We start from the raw sequence: 17,941 nt of genomic DNA on the forward strand, positions 1-17,941 counted from the left end.
TCAAAGACAAGTCCTGCAATACCTCTACAAGGCCGTTCCATTCCTCTGTTATTGAGAAATCGGCGTCTGACCTGATATGCACATGGCTATGGTAGATCTGAAGCCTTTGTCACTCCAGCTCTATTCCCCGTCCAATGCCTCTGCCTCCTGCTTGACTGACAGCTTCTATGCTTTGTGACTTCAAAGTAAAGGAGCAGTCAGTAACTCATTAAAGTATTTTATGCCAGAACTAATGCCCAGAATACTAGATGTGTTTACAGACGCCTCTAGTAAAAACGAATCACTTACAAACAACAAAATTGGATGAAAAATGGAAATCAAAGTGCACATCGGTTTTTGCTGTGTGTGGACATATGAACAGTGCTTTAGAGGCTGACATTAGGTAGCTGAATGAGACTATCGATACAGATGCATGACTTATTTAAATTGCCCACCAGCTGATTAACATTTACAGTAACTTCATAATTCTAGTCCAACAACTAGTCATGTGAAAGTATATTTAAAAAAAAACTTACACCAATCAATGTCACTGTCTACGTACATGATCGTCATTGTTCTTGAAAGATCACTTCATTATGCTTCCTTCTATGAACATAAAGAATGAGGCGCCAACAGATATGCAACATATAGATGTAGAACAACAGAAAGCCTAGATACATGGTTAGGTTGGGAAGGGCAGAAATATGAATGAAAGGAGGAAGTTCTCAGTGTTACATTCATAAAATAACTTTCCAGGGACTCTATCCACACCTTTCTCCTCTAGATAACATGCTAAGCATACTTGTACATGGAGAGTGGTGTATAAACCGTAGGCAGGCTGTGTGATGCCTAGTAATGCACTGCCATGACCACCCTTGTACAAGATGGAAGTAATCACTTATAGCAGATTTAACATGTTCACCGTCTAAGTCCTCCCTAAGTCCTTGTCAAGCATGATTCTACAGAATTTTGTAAGCTAATTAGTGTTTGTAGTGCAGCTGCTTCATGACTGGTTTTAAAATTGCTTGTTGAACCATTTTGTTGGCTTTGAGTCAATTGGGATCTTTTTGTGGTCTTCTATTTCTTACATTTGTGCGTTTTTGACAGTGGTTTGGTTTGTTTTTTACGTCAAGTTTTTTTTTTCTTTAGGCTTCTCTATAAGAATGGAAAATGTCTGAAAAAAATGTTTTTTTGAAAAATGCACTTGAAACGTATAGCATTGTTTGACACCCCTAGCATGAGACAAGCCCTTTAATAAACAATAGAGAGAAAGAAAACAAGATTTCATAGTAGACATCACACTAGATTATAGGAAGGGCAAATATCCCAAGATCTACTCTGTTTATTGTAAGTTGATTCATGCTACCCAAACTACCTGCAGCATGAATCCGGCTTCTGCATTGCAATCATACGGTCTGTAATGATGTAGTGTTTCACAGGAAGTTGAAATGCGGCCGGCAGGGCTGTGGAGTCGATGAGCCAAACCTCTGACTCCTCAATTTCCCTGATTTCCGACTCCACAGCCCTGCCTCACTACTGAGCATGTACATAAAGTGAAGCACAGATTCATGTCAACTAAAAACCGAGATCCTTAGATCAGGAATAAAAGACATTTATAGGACATTTCATAACTTTCCCAAATTCTTATGAAAACATTTACAGCACATCCTGAATTGTACTACTGTACCCAATTTATTATATACTTTAGGAGTTGGAGTCGGTCCATTTTATACTGACTCCGACTCCACCAGAATGGACACCGACTCCATGACTCCAACTCCACTGCCCTGGTGGCCAGGGATAGGTGAGTAGGCCAGGAGGCCTCCGTCATCTCCTTTTACATAGATTGTGAGATTACCAATTTTTGGGGACTGTTTTTTGCAGCTTACATTTTTCCATAACCATCAGGTTTAGCTAACTGACATATTGGATGCAGGTGATGAGATGATTTACCTAAGAAAGTACCTGCCTTTTTTTCTGTATTATTGTGAGCCAACCATGGACCATACAAGCAAATTCCCAAGTGCTCAATAAAATGCATCTTTCCTGTATAAAACCTTTTACTGATTTGTGAAGGGAAAGGGTGGTGTTACACCAAAGTGACAAGATCTGTCTAAATGCAGATAGTGGATGTACACTGTAATAATTGCAGCTGAAAATGTATCAGACACCTTGAAATAGTGTGAAACATGGCAGATGCTCATCCTCAGCACTGTCCGTCATGAACCCCGTCAGCCTTTCATGTAGGAGAATATAAGCTTATTAAAACAAGGGATGGATATTTTGTGTCTATGGAAATTCTTCTTGTCTGGCCACTAAAGGATCAGATTATCCCCAGAAATAGTATATGTAACTTATTTGGTCTATGCTATTAGGTCTGACCCTGCATTATTAAAAGGTAGTTGTGTGATTTACAAGGCCGGAGCATAGTAAATGATTTATGTGACTCTCATGGTGAAATACATATACTCTTCTGAATCTGTAATATGTAGTATGGGAGTGAAGAGATAATTGTATGTATATTAATCGTCTTCCTTCTCTTTTACAGTAGATGGATGTGGACATATTGTCAGTAATGAAGAAAGTGGAACGATAACATCGAAGAACTATCCTGGTACCTATCCAAACCACACCCAGTGTACAGTGACCATCCGAGTACCCATGGGGAAGAGCCTGTATGTGAAGATGGCAGACCTGGATATAGAATCCCCAGACTGTGAATCTGCTTATCTTAAAATCTACAAGGGATCATCAGATGAGGAAGTTGGTGAGTTGACACAAAATGGGTTGTGCCACCTGTTTATTTCACTGCCTGAGACAGATCCGGATGAAAGTAAACTGACAATCCACCTCCTGTATTATACAAGCCGTCTTATTATTTCCCTGGAAAGGGTTAAGAGGTGTAAATGATCTTTAAGTGTGATGCAGTGAATCACGTTCCTCCCTTGCTGACAGTAGAATACATCATGTCTCTGTATCAAAATGAAGAGGACCTGGGTGGCATTGGGTATATACATGGCAATACGAGCGATGGTGATTGCAAGTTGTCACCTATCCACAAGAGAGCCGATAACTTGCTGATCCAAAGGCTATGTTCACACACATTGTGTTTTGCTGCGTATTTTGCAGCAGATTTTTCTGTAAATTTTCAGCTGCGTCTAGCAGTACCAACAAAGTCTATGAGAAACCAGAATTCTCTGTTCACACATGTTGCTTTTTGTTTGCTGCGTATTTTCTGCCTTGCTTGCGTATTTGGAAAATAGAGCAGGTCACTTCTTTTAGCGTATTTGCTGGGTATTTTGCTGCATTTTTTTCACCCATAGGAAGTAATGGGTGGTCAAAAATACACCGCAAAATACATAGCAAATACACACATTTTTTATGCAGCTGTTTTCCTGCCAAAGATAAGTTAGCAGAAAAAAACACAACGTATGTGAACATAGCCTAACACTCAGTCCCCAAGGGATCCTCCCAAGCGATGTCTCCCAATTCCCACAGAATGCTTAGCCAAGTGTGCATGTCTTCTCTGTAGTAATGAGGGAGTAAGTTGCTGCCAGACTTTTTTTTTTTGGGGGGTGGGGGGGTAGCATCTTATTTTCCATGGTACACAAGGATCAGGGAGTTGTAATCTGCTGTCAGAAGAGATTTGAGAGCCATCCATAAGATGGTTGATGTACCTCTAATGTGTATGTCCTGCTTAAAGCACCACTCCTGCATTTGTTGTAATTTTAGCATTGGAGTAGTGTCACTAATGTTACTTCCCTTCCCCCAGTAATATACTTACCCGGCACTGCCATCTTGTGATTGCAACTTTTGTCTGACCGGAAGTCAGAGGTAACAGTCACAAGCTCTCAGTGTAAGTCTGAGAGCCTCGTTCTAGCTATCATAGACTTACATTGAGTTGTGACTTCTGGATCACCAAGCAAACACTGCAGCGATCCAGCAGGTCACAGATTGCTGGAGACCAATCGGAGCGACGCCGATAATAGAAGAGCACAGTGGCTGGTAAGTATTAGACTAAGTGCAGGAAGCTTAAAATAGTGGCACCACTCCAGCAAGGCAATAAAAAGAAAAGCTGGAGTGGTGCTTTAACTTGTTTTCACTGGTGAACCCCTTTATCACCCATCCACTAGATAGTGATAAGTTATTGATCTATGGGGGTCTGACTGCTGGGACCTGCTACAGTCAAAAGAATGGGGAGTTTTTATTCTCAAAGGAGAGCTTTTATCCCCTAGAATGGATTGGCAGTGTGAATGCCCAATTGCCACTCCACTCGTTTTCTATGGGCAGTCCCTTAGAGAATGAATGGAGCAATGGTCGAGCATGCACATGTCAGCTCCATTCCAACAGAAATAAAGGTGCTCCTTTTGCCAAACAGCATTTCGGCAAAGTTTGGACCCCCAGTGATCAAGAAGTTATCGCTTATCCTGTGGATGGGTGATAACTAGTGATGAGCGAGCGTGCTTGTTTAACCCTTTAAACGAGCACGCTCGGTTACTTGCCGAGTAGCTTCGACATGCTCTGCATTTCAGTTTCAGCCGCCGCTGCTGCATGTGTTGCGGCTCTTATACAGCTGTGACACATGTAGGGATTGCCTGTTTGTCAGGGTTAAACGAGCACGCTCGCTCTTCACTAGTGATAACTTGTTTTCACTGGAGAACCCCTTTAAGGGTGCATTAGCACTTCTTTTGCAATATCCATTTTTTAACATTAAAGCCTATAGGTCAGGAGGACCTCACAACTTACGCCTTTGATGGACACCTCCTGTGTATGCCACTCTTTTATATGATGCCCTTAGGCTACTGAGAGGTATGGGTCACTGGATGCCTATAGAATAGGCTAGTCTACGATACAGGGGGGGACAAAGGTACAACAAGATAATCAGGAAAATGCTCAGGTGGATGCATGTGTTTTATATGCCGGGAGTTCTGATGCATGCAACAAACGTTCATTGGAAATTCTCCTTGGTTACTTGCTGCAGATAGACCATGCCGCCTGTGTCAGTCCGCCATGTCTACTCGGCTTACTCTGGTTCAGTAAACTCCAGGAGGGGATTACAGATTAATTATATGTTATCTCTCTTACAATTAATTACCAGTTAACAGGTTGTGTTGTGGAGCTTAAGGAGTCTGAGCATATGTCCTCTTACCCTTAGGTGACCTCTGTTTTCGGCTGTGCATGCCTCACGCTTTGTTCAGCCTGAGCTTCTACAAACAGCTGTTTATGTCACAAGATATTAGCATAAGGACACTGTTCTCCCACCTTCTATATCGGCTGTACAATACAACCCCCTCTCTAGTGAAGGGTTTCAGGATACACTCTGGAGCTCATGTACAATCTTACATATAGAAGATGAATTTTATTATGAGACCATAGACCACGACATGGCCCTTCAAGTTCGATGGTTTACAATATTCGCATCAATTACAGCCAGTAGCCCAATAGTGCTGAGTGGGAGAACTTGACTGCACAAACGAGGTTTATTGAACCGTTAATTCCTCAGTTTACCAAATACTGACTGTTTCATCTAGTGATAGACATCAGAGGAGGCTTAGGAGGTGACCACTTCTTATTTTAGCAGATGCCAAACACTATTTATTGGTGGGGATTTTTCAACTTCTTTTGCTTTCACTCTGCCATCTCCTCCTTCTGTCCTCCTGAAGAAACCATTTGAACAATAACTATGCTTGAGATACGATCTACAGTAAGCACCTAGACACCAAATCTGACTTAATAGCATGGTCCCAGTTTTAGCAGACTTCATATGATGACTGCAGTTTTGGGTGGTGCCCCACAGACACTTCTGACAGTGTTCAGACAATTATTTTTGGCTCTACTCCTTGACAAGGATTTATTAAAGGGAACCTGTAGTGTTAAAAATGGTATCTGATCTGCAGGCAGGATGTTATAGAGCAGGAGGAGCTGATCAGATTGAGATACATTATGGCGGCAGTCCTACTAAGTGACTGACATTCTCTCCTGTATGACTGCACACGCAGCGATAGCTGTCCATCACTGAGTAGCACTGCCCACTGGACGCATACATATGGTGCAATCACCAGGCCTGATAAATAATTTGTGACTTTTCGAAAAGTCGCTAAATGATTTGCACAAGTTCACTCTAGTCACTCCTCTCCGGCTTCACCCCCACCCGAGTGATTTTACATACTTGTAATGAAAATTCACAAAGCAAAGCTTAATGACAAAAAATAAAAATTTTGCCCTGAAATCAAGGAACCATTTTGATGTATGAGGCACAAAAAAACAGCAACAAAAACCATAAGACAAAAAAGAAAAGTGACTTAAAAAAAAGCATTAATAAAATAGCACAAATGATTTATCCGGGCCTATATCACTTATTACATCAGAAAACTGTAGACTGAAATAAACTTGTAATTTACACCTCAGTGTTACTTTGTGCCTCGGTTCCTGTAGAGCCAAATATTCACATATAGACGTGTTTTTTATAAAGGTCACAGAGACCAATGTCTGCAATTTTTATTTATATCATATTTTTATGGGACACAGTCTTTGTGTCTGTTTTTATGTTGTAGCTATTATTCTGAGATGCTCCTGTTTGGGTTAAAGTCATTCCTGGACAAATGATAGTTTCCTGTTATTTAGCCAACATATGACGTAAAGAATCAGGACAAAGGTATGATCACATTAGAATATGTGCCTTGTATTGTGTGCACTCAGGGAAGATATGTCATAGCGGATGTTAGTCTGTTGTAGGCCTCTAGAAAAGGAAGCTGGAATAGTCAGACACATGTGTTATTACTGTCAGTGATCTGCTCAGCTAAAGAGACACATGTCTTGTAGCCAAAAATGCTTCATTTCTATTTTATCTTTCTAATGATGGGACAAATGGCATCTACTTTTCACATTTTCATCAAATTTCATTGTGTATAATCCAAATATTTCAGTGCTACAGCCTTTTATGGCATTTTTATTCCTTGCAATTTCTGAAAAATGTGTAAATCTCTTTATAGTGCGTGTTTAAAGGCGGTGTTCACTCCTGACTTATATGAATTATATGTCAATTCTACTCATTACTCTGCATTGTTCTACTCGCTGTTATTCCTTTAAGGAAAGCATGATTACATTACCATTCCCTTGTATTTATTTTTACACAGTCTGATACTGTCAGCACTAATTGTACAGTGTCAGTGTGCAGGGGGAAATGGTAACACCCAGTTGTCAGTTGGTTCATAAATTCCTTGGAGAAGTAACAGAGCAACAACCTGACGCACACCTCTAAGATGCTGTCTTGATTTTGAGGAATACAAACTCTTGATAAAATAGACATGTCAGGAGGACAGGCAGAGCAGAGCATCTTTGTATCTTTCTATAGGTGTGTGTAGATAGATATAGAGAGAGAGATGTATTGGGTGTATTGGAACAACACAAAACAGAAAAAAGGCAAATTGGACATAATTTTCACATAAAACTCCAAAAATAGGCCAGACAAAATTTGTGGCACCCTCAACTTAATATTTAGTTCCACACGCTTTGGAATAAATATCTGCAGTCAATCGCTTCCTATAACCATCGACAAGCTTCTTACTCCTCTCAACTGGAATTTTTGACCACTCTTCTCTTGTAAACTGCTCCAGGTCTCTCATATTTGAAGGGTGCCTTCTCCCAACAGCAATTTTAAGATTTCTCCACAGGTGTTCAATGGGATTTAGATCCGGATCCATTGCTGGTCACTTCAGAACTCTCCAGCGCTTTGTTTCCATCCATTTCTGCATGCTTCTTGAAGTATGTTTGGGGACATTGTCCTGCTGAATGACCCATGACGCAAACCCAGCTTTCTAACACTAAACACTACATTGCTACCCAAAATCCTTTGGTAAACTTCAGATTTCATGATGCCTTGCACACAGTCAAGGCACCGAGTTCCAGAGGCAGTAAAACAACCCCAAAACATCTTTGAACCTCCACCACAGGTACTATGTTCTTTGCTTTGTAGGCCTCATTTTGTTTTCGGTAAACAGTAGAATGATGTGCTTTACCAAAAAGCTCCATTTTGGTCTCCTCTGTCCACAAGATGCTCTCCCAGAAGGATTTTGGCTTATTCATGTACATTTTGCAAACGGCGGTCTGGCTTTATGTCTTTGTGTCAGCAGTGGGGTCCTCCTGGGTCTCTTGCCATAGCGTTTCATTTCATTCAAATGTCAATGGATAGTTTGCGCTGATGCACCCTGAGCCTGCAGGACAGCTTGAATTTCTTTGGAACTTGATTGGGGCTGCTTATACACCATCCCAGACTATCCTGCGTTTATCAATTTTTCTCTGCCGTCCACGTCCAGGGAGGTTAGCTACAGTGCCATGGGTTGTAAACTTCTTGATTATGTTGCCCACTGACATAGGAATATCAAGATCTCTGGAGATGGACTTGTAACCTTGAGGTTGTTGATATTTTTCAACAATTTTGGTTCTCAAGGCCTCACAGTTCTATTCTCTTTCTGTTCTCTATGCTTAGTGTGGCACACAATGCAAAGATTGAGTCAACTTCTCCCCTTTTTATCTGGTTTCAGCTGCTATTTTTTAAAATGCCCACACCTGTTACTTGCCACAGGTGAGTTTGAACGAGCATCACGTTTACCGACCATTTTGGAAACATGCCAACATTTTTGTCCCATTTTGGGGGTTTTGTGTGAAATTTTGAACATGGATCTATATATATGTATCTATCACAAACACACACAGTGTGATGGCTGAAAGTGTTGGCACCCTTGAAATTGTTCTAGAAAATGAAGTATTTCTCCCAATTACATATGTATAGAAAAACGTGTGTGTGTGTGTATATATATATATATATATATATATATATATATACATACATATACAGTTATATGAAAAAGTTTGGGCATCCCTATTAATCTTAAGCTTAATGTTTTATAAAAATTGGTGTTTTTGCAACAGCTATTCAGCTATTTCAGTTTGATATATGTAATAACTGTTGGACACAGTAATGTTTCTGCCTTGAAATGAGGTTTATTGTACTAACAGAAAATGTGCAATCTGCATTCAAACAAAATTTGACAGGTGCATAAGTATGGGCACCTCACCAGAAAAGTGACATTAATATTTAGTAGATCCTCCTTTTGCAAAAATAACAGCCTCTAGTCGCTTCCTGTAGCTTTTAATGAGTTCCTGGATCCTGGATGAAGGTATTTTTGACCATTCCTCTTTACAAAACAATTCCAGTTCAGTTAAGTTTGATGGTCGCCGAGCATGGACAGCCCTCTTCAAATGATCCCACAGATGTTCAATGATATTCAGGTCTGGGGACTGGGATGGCCATTCCAGAACATTGTAATTGGTTCCTCTGCATTAATGCCTGAGTAGATTTGGAGCGGTGTTTTGGATCATTGTCTTGCTGAAAGATCCATCCCCTGCGTAACTTCAACTTTGTCACTGATTCTTGAACATTATTGTCAAGAATCTGCTGATACTGAGTTTAATCCATGCGTCCCTCAACTTTAACAAGATTCCCGGTGCCGGCATTGGCCACACAGCCCCAAAGCATGATGGAACCTCCACCAAATTTTACTGTGGGTAGCAAGTGTTTTTCTTGGAATGCTGTGTTTTTTTGCCACCATGCATAACGCCTTTTTGTATGACCAAACAACTCAATCTTGGTTTCATCAGTTCACAGGACCTTCTTCCAAAAAGAAATTGGCTTCTCCAAATGTGCTTTTGCATACCTCAGCCGACTCTGTTTGTGCCGTGCTTGCAGAAACAGCTTCTTTCGCATCACTCTCCCATACAGCTTCTCCTTGTGCAAAGTGTTTTGTATAGTTGATCGATGCACAGTGACACCATCTGCAGCAAGTTGATGCTGCAGCTCTCTGGAGGTGGTCTGAGGATTGTCCTTGACTGATCTCACCATTCTTCTTCTCTGCCTTTCTGATGTTTTTCTTGGCCTGCCACTTCTGGCCTTAACAAGAACTGTCCCTGTGTTCTTCCATTTCCTTACTATGTTCCTCACAGTGGAAACTGACAGGTTAAATCTCTGAGACAGCTTTTTGTATCCTTCCCCTGAACAACTATGTTGAATAATCTTTGTTTTCAGATCATTTGACAGTTGTTTTGAGGAGCCCATGATGCCACTCTTCAGAGGAGATTCAAACAGAAGAACAACTTGCAAGTGGCCACTTTAAGTAGCTTTTCTCATGATTGCATACACCTGGCTATGAAGTTCAAAGCTCCAATGAAGTTACAAAACCAAAAAAAGTGCTTTAGTAAGTCAGTAAAAAGTAGGTAGGAGTATTTAAAACAAGAAAATGATAAGGGTGCCCATACTTGTGCACCTGTCAAATTTTGTTTGAATGCAGATTGCACATTTTCTGTTAGCACAATAAACCTCATTTCAAGGCAGAAACAGTACTGTGTCCAACAATTATTACATATATCAAACTGAAATAGCTGTTGCAAAAACACCAATTTTTATAAAACATTAAGATTAATAGGGGTGCCCAAACTCTTTCATATAACTGTATATATATCACTTGCATTTATTTGTGAAAAAAAATGGAAATTTGGCGAAAATTTTGAAAATTTTGCAATTTTCAAACTTAGAATTTTTATGCCCTTAAATCAGAGAAATATGTCACACAAAATAGTTGATAAATAACATTTCCCACATGTCTACTTTACATCAGCACAATTTTGGAACTTCTGGAATTTTTTTTTTGTTAGGGATCTACAGTACAGACCAAAAGTTTGGACACACATTCTCATTTAAAGACTTTTCTGTATTTTCATGACTTTGAAAATTGTACATTCACAATGAAGGCATCAAAACTATGAATTAACACATGTGGAATTATATACTTACAAAAAAAGTGTGAAACAACTGAAAATATGTCTTATATTCTAGGTTCTTCAAAGTAGCCACCTTTTGCTTTGATGACTGCTTTGCATACTCTTGGCATTCTCTTGATGAGCTTCAAGAGGTAGTCACCGGAAATGGTCTTCCAACAATCTTGAAGGAGTTCCCAGAGATGCTTAGCACTTGTTGTCCCTTTTGCCTTCACTCTGTGGTCCAGCTCACCCCAAACCATCTCGATTGGGTTCAGGTCTTGTGACTGTGGAGGCCAGGTCATCTGGCGTAGTACCCCATCACTCTCCTTCTTGGTTAAATAGCCCTTACACAGCCTGGAGGTGTGTTTGGGGTCATTGTCCTGTTGAAAAATAAATGATGGTCCAACTAAACGCAAACCGGATGGAATAGCATGCTGCTGCAAGATGCTGTGGTAGCCATGCTGGTTCAGTATGTCTTCAATTTTGAATAAATCCCCAACAGTGTCACCAGCAAAGCACCCCCACACCATCACACCTCCTCCTCCATGCTTCACGGTGTGAACCAAGCATGTAAAGTCCATCTGTTCATCTTTTCTGCGTCGCACAAAGACACGGTGGTTGGAACCAAAGATCTCAAATTTGGACTCATCAGACCAAAGCTCAGATTTCCACTGGTCTAATGTCCATTCCTTGTGTTCTTTAGCCCAAACAAGTCTCTTCTGCTTGTTGTCTGTCCTTAGCAGTGGTTTCCTAGCAGCTATTTTACCATGAAGGCCTGCTGCATAAAGTCTCCTCTTAACAGTTGTTGAAGAGATGTGTCTGCTGCTAGAACTCTGTGTGGCATTGACCTGGTCTCAAATCTGAGCTGCTGTTAACCTGCGATTTCTGAGGCTGGTGACTCGGATAAACTTATCCTCAGAAGCAGAGGTGACTCTTGGTCTTCCTTTCCTGGGGCGGTCCTCATGTGAGCCAGTTTCTTTGTAGCGCTTGATGGTTTTTGCAACTGCACTTGGGGACACTTTCAAAGTTTTCCCAATTTTTCGGATTGACTGACCTTCATTTCTTAAAGTAATGATGGCCACTCGTTTTTCTTTACTTAGCTGCTTTTTTCTTGCCATAATACAAATTCTAACAGTCTATTCAGTAGGACTATCAGCTGTGTATCCACCAGACTTCTGCACAACACAACTGATGGTCCCAACCCCATTTATAAGGCAAGAAATCCCACTTATTAAACCTGACAGGGCACACCTGTGAAGTGAGAACCATTTCCGGTAACTACCTCTTGAAGCTCATCAAGAGAATGGCAAGAGTGTGCAAAGCAGTCATCAAAGCAAAAGGTGGCTACTTTGAAGAACCTAGAATATAAGACATATTTTCAGTTGTTTCACACTTGTTTGTTAAGTATATAATTCCACATGTGTTAATTCATAGCTTTGATGCCTTCATTGTGAATGTACAATTTTCAAAGTCATGAAAATACAGAAAAATCTTTAGATGAGAAGGTGTGTCCAAACTTTTGGTCTGTACTGTATATACATGTTTATTTCCTTTGTTACACACTGTAATAGTAAATTATATATTATAGTGTATGTGTTCTTATATAGCTGTTCAACATCAACCTATATATTGTCTTGGTTGCCTCTTATTTTTTGCTTTTTTAATAACACAATAAATGTGATCATATTTATGTGCTTTTTATATTTGTATATTTCTTACATTTATTTCGCTAGCACCCTGAGTATAGGGGGATCTTTGTTCTGCCAGGCAGATATAAAGTCCCTGCATGTCTCCTATCACCGACCTCTGCTCCATCCCCCTGGGCTCTGATTAAGGATACTAATTGTGTTTTCCTGGAAGGAAAGCTCCATCAGTTATGTGTAGCAATGCTCAGAGAGAGCGGGATGAAGACCAGTCTGCTGAGCAGGGGATAGATAGTGACAGCTCTGCCCGTCCTGATCAGAATGCCCTTTATCAGTCAGTGCCCTAATCCTCTGTGCCTGTCTATAGCTCACTGTGTAGATTACGCCTGACACTTCCATTACTATTCAGTGTGATAGTGACTCTCCTCCGGGGATGATTCCTTGTACTGTTCATTATCTATCTAATGTATTGCTAGAGACATGTAGCACCCTGGCCTGGCCTCTCACCTGGATAATTTTTTTTATATCCATCAGTAATAACGAATAGAGAAAATCCATAGGAGAGATGTATGGGCTTGTCATTTCTCTTTACTTGAAAAAGGGTATTTCTGTTTGACAATACTAAAAACGACACTGATATAAGTGCTGACCCAGTGGGGTGCATGTGCGGTAATTTTACCTAAGGAGACACGCACATATAGTAACTATACATTAGGGGGAAGCTACTGTTGTAATGGCTTTTTTTAATTTTTTTATTTCATAATGTTGAGGTTAAAAGAAGACGTCCCTCTGACTTTATTAGGGACATGCAGTCTGGCACCCAGCACACAAGCTACTAATAGTAAGGCAAAGAAATCCAGCTCCGCACGTGTAGCCTCAATCCAGTCCGGAGCATGGAAGGCGTCTCTGCCAAGGCACAACAGCAATGAAGAATAATCCAGCTTCCCAGATGTAAAATCTTCAGTTATTGGTAAATATATAAAATTATAACATGCATATAAACTTCTTCATATTAGAAGCACAGACACGTTGCTGGTGCATAAAGATGATTGGATGTGTCAGTGTTTCCAACGTGTAGTTTCTATGTAAGTTTTCATGATTTTTATATACTTCCCAATAATTGAAGATTTTACGTCTGTGAAGCTGGATTATTCTTCATTTCACCACAAGCTACTAATACCCCCAGTGATCGGTTTTAACCTACCCTAAATAACAATTTATAGATGGGTAAATGTATCATCAGGTGCATCTTGCTTATGTTTTGCTATATATAAATATATATATTATTTATTTTAGCTAGCTATTGTGGAAGCCAGAATACTGCATCTAAAGAGCTTTACCTGGACACCAATGAAGTCAGGATCCGTTTTGAGAGCGGGCTCCATGTGTCTGGACGGGGATTTTTAATCAGCTTTGCCAGCAGCGATCATCCAGGTATTGATAGTCACCCAATTGTAGCTTCTGTATAAATTAGTAGAAATATACGGTAGGACAATTGATGCTCACAATGGAAGAGAACAAATGTCTGTAACCTAAACTTGCAAGCCATTTTTTTTGCTACGTTATTTACAGAATATTACTGAATATTAAGGATATGTTCACGTCACTTTTTTGCGTCGAAAAACGCAACAAAGTGAATGATATTTCTGAAATGTCATGTACATGTTGCTTATTTTTTTCTATATCTGCAGCATGTGAAGTTTTTGTGTTTTTCACCCATTTTGATGAATGGGGGAAAAAATGCATTTTTAAAGGGAACCTGTCTCTATGAAAATGCAGTCCAATCTGCAGGCATCATGTTATATGGCAGAGGGAGCTGAACACATTACTGAATCTTTACTCAAAAAATTATGTATAACCTGTGAATTAATAATGTAATCCCCTGTTGATTACATATAGGTGGTCGGCACCATGGTTGACACCCAGCATAAGACGCATAGGGTGCAGCGTGCATGTGGACGTGATGACACAATGTTGCTGAAGGTGTGGGGGTGCAGGTTTTGATGTGGAAATAACAGGTTTTTATTTAAACCAGTCTATTGTAGAGTAGACGGTGATATAATCTTATGTTTATTGATATTCTAGTAATAGTACACTGGAAACAACTAGCTAAAACTACAGTCGACCATATACAAATATAAGATTGCCCCCAATATGATGAGCGTTGTTTGGTAATGATCACCATTTTACTACCATCTTCTGCTATGTGGATGTAAGTGACTTTTTTTGTTTCCTCTTCGAAAACAGATTTAGTCACATGCTTGGCCCGGTCCAACCATTTTAAGGAGACTGAATACAGGTAACATTTCATATCTTTTCTCGTTGATGCTTTTGCATGAGACATTAAGAACAGTAATGTATCGTTCTACTTGGACTACATTCACACATCCGTTATACACATTGTACATCATTGTATGCTGTCTGTTTTTAAATGGCCAGCACATGGATTCCTAGGGTTTCATTGATCCATCACTTTTAAAAAATAGATCCATGTGTTCGGTATTTGAGACTCGAGAGGATGTCCTATTCTCATCTGTTTTCCAGATCAGACTTTGCCATTAAGGTCTATGGGGTCTGTTAAACACAGATGAATAACCGGGGTGTGGAGTCGGTAAGCCAAACCGTCCACTCCGACTCCTCAATTTCCATGACTCCGGCTCCCTCATACATGGCTCATGTTTAAGTGATAAATTTACTGTAGCACAGATTAATCTCCGCTAAAAGTCTAGACCCTTAGATCAGGAATAGGACAGACAGACATAGGACATTTCATAACTTTCCCAAATTCTTATGAAAAAATATTCCCCACAAACTGCATTGAACTACTGTACCCAATTTATTATATATTTTAGGAGTCTGAGTCGGTCCGACACCAAAATGGACACCGACTCCAACTTCAAAGCCCTGCTGATAGCAAAAGACATTCTTTGTACTTTAGTGTTTGAATCTTTTTCGCTTATATATTGTTAAAGAAGCACTCCCATCAAAGTTTTTATCCTCTTAATATATTGCACACAAACAGAAAAAACTGTCCGCACTTCCAAAACAAGGTGTGAACAGGTGCTTACTAGGAGCAGCTACCTCCATATACAACTAACAAACAAAGCAGCACACTGCAACGCTAAGTATGCAAACATGAAATATATGAAATTTCTATAGCATTTCTGTTGTAGAAAATATAAATAAATGATAAATCTCATTTATTTCTATTTTCTACAGCAGTAATGCTATACAAATTTCATATATTTAATGTTTGCATACTTAGCGTTGCAGTGTGCTGCTTTGATTGTTACTTAATATATTGCAGCCATCATATTATAGAGCATTGTGTACTTAACTGTGTATGTACAATTGCTAATTTTGCCTTTCTACTTGGCTAATTCTTCTATTTTCTCTGGGAACAGGAAGTCTCTTGTCCCTGCATTTTTCATTCCCCTTTTCAATTCCTGACCCAGCTGTTCCTTCCCCCTGCCATAGACTTTTGCAGTGACTCATGACTCATACAGGGAAAATTGACCTCCTGTTTCTACATAGAGCTTAGAAGGATTCAGCTAGTCAGTTTTTAATCACATGATGTCATAGACCTAATGGAAAACAGAAGAATTAACTGTGTGGAAAGGCAAAATGAGCAATTGTAAGTAGATAATATATATTGCAGTCATCATATTCTATACTTTAAGAGAGGATATAAATTTTGATAGGAGTGCTTCTTTAAGAGTCAATGGATAAATAAAAGTTCTCACAGTCTACCTGACTCAGTGGAAAAAAAAAAAAAAAAGGATGAGAAAAAATTGTATATGACACGGGGCAATACATGAGAAAAAATAGTAAAAGTAGACATGGATGTGTAAATGTAGCGGGAGAGGGGGGATAACAGAGAGCAACTGCGTTTCCGATTTAGTCGGGCAGTTGTGGAAGTTTCTAAAACCAAAGCGTATACCTTAGATACACCATTCAGGTTTATTACACATGGTATTATGCTACTTACATATATGGTAGTAAGACCCATGTATTAATAAGGGTCTCTCCGGCTTTCTAGCTTGTTTTTAATGAATATGAACAACATGAAGCGGATCATACTTCCATATAGGCCGATGAATAGATTACGGAGACTTGTTTTATTCCATTTGCAGCAGGTTCTGTCCAGTTGGCTGTAGAGATGTGGACGGGGATATATCGGGGGATATACACGAAGGATATAGAGATGTAAGTATTCCTATACCTTGTTACACTTATTGTCTTAATTTAAGCCTAAATGGGATTGATGAAATCCCAGGAAATTACCTTTTCATTTATTCCTTTGTATATCCCGAATAAATAAACATTGGGATAAGACATGACAATATTGTGATTTTATATCATTGGGATAAGACATGACAATATTGTGATTTTATATCATTGGGATAAGACATGACAATATTGTGATTTTATATGTGTATGTATATATGTATGTATGTACCTTCTTTTCAGCCTATTCTGTATCCTGTTCCTATTGTTGATAGTATATGGTGAGAAAGTGCCATAATTAAGTGGTGAGATTTGTGTGAAACTCCTCATGTCAAGGTCAGGTGGCTGCGGTAAAATACAAACTCCAAGTCAATAGATTTAATGAAAAGCTTGCAAGTACCCACCCGTCTTGGTACAGTCACCACCCAACCACATGAAGGAAGCAGAGATTAGTGACCTCTAAGATCTCACCCTTGTGTCACATACTGATTGCTTGGTGTGTCCCAGAAGTCCTTTGAAGATCCTCACCTGACTCAAGAAACAAGACAAGAAGCCAGCAGATTGCCACGCCTGACAATTATATATGACAGTGATCAAAATGACATTAGAGAGCTGGGTGCTCTCCGCGTCCATTAATTGGACTGTCTGCTTTTCCCAACAATGGGTGACTGATCATTCCCAGTTTCTGTAGTTATATATAGACATTCAGGACATTGTTGTCTTAATGTTTTCCTTGTTCACATACATGAGAGCGCCATCATTTGACCAAGTAATCATCCGTACGATTTGGCAAGAATTTGGTTCAGTAATGATTACAAGTCAGTCATAAGACTAAACCTTGACTTTAGCAGCCACACGTGTTTTTCCCTATTTATTAGAAACGAGACCTGGGGCCTAAATTCCATCTATAACTGGTTTGTCTACATAATAACATTTTCTGTAAGACTTGGATATGAATAGAAATTCTCGGTGTGCATTTTTGCATGTTACCAGGGATTACTAGCTTGTGAAAGCTTGTTTCCTGCATTTAAAACCTAGTTGCAAGGACAAAGACTCGTTGTATTGACATCTTTGAGTTGCTAAAGTATGTTCTTGACCTCGACCTTACGCTGTGCTTTACAAAAAACTGGTCACGTAGATCCTCATTTTGTGTAACCAATCATGATCTCATGGTATGTTACCAGTGGTTTTACATAGGACTGCTGAGAAACCTGGTCAGAGCAATGGCTCGGTGGCTAGTTCTGTTACCGCTATTGTTGTAGGGTTTTTGGACTCGA

At 39.7% G+C, this 17,941-nt stretch overlaps 1 protein-coding gene across 2 annotated transcripts in view; it reads left to right on the forward strand.

Moving 5' to 3' along the window:
• DCBLD1 (discoidin, CUB and LCCL domain containing 1) overlaps positions 1–17,941 on the forward strand; it is a 77,230-nt gene that overhangs the window by 35,349 nt on the left and 23,940 nt on the right. For both annotated transcript variants that reach the window (XM_073675915.1, XM_073675914.1), the window contains exons 2-5: positions 2,528–2,746; positions 13,734–13,871; positions 14,685–14,736; positions 16,571–16,643. In XM_073675915.1, the coding sequence (XP_073532016.1) occupies positions 2,641–2,746; positions 13,734–13,871; positions 14,685–14,736; positions 16,571–16,643 (369 nt within the window). In that variant the 5' untranslated portion in view covers positions 2,528–2,640. The remainder of the gene's footprint in view (positions 1–2,527; positions 2,747–13,733; positions 13,872–14,684; positions 14,737–16,570; positions 16,644–17,941) is intronic.

Source organism: Phyllobates terribilis, unplaced genomic scaffold (genome assembly GCF_046119375.1).
Source record: "Phyllobates terribilis strain yellow unplaced genomic scaffold, ASM4611937v1 Scaffold_3__8_contigs__length_932513732, whole genome shotgun sequence".
Lineage (NCBI taxonomy): Eukaryota > Metazoa > Chordata > Amphibia > Anura > Dendrobatidae > Phyllobates > Phyllobates terribilis.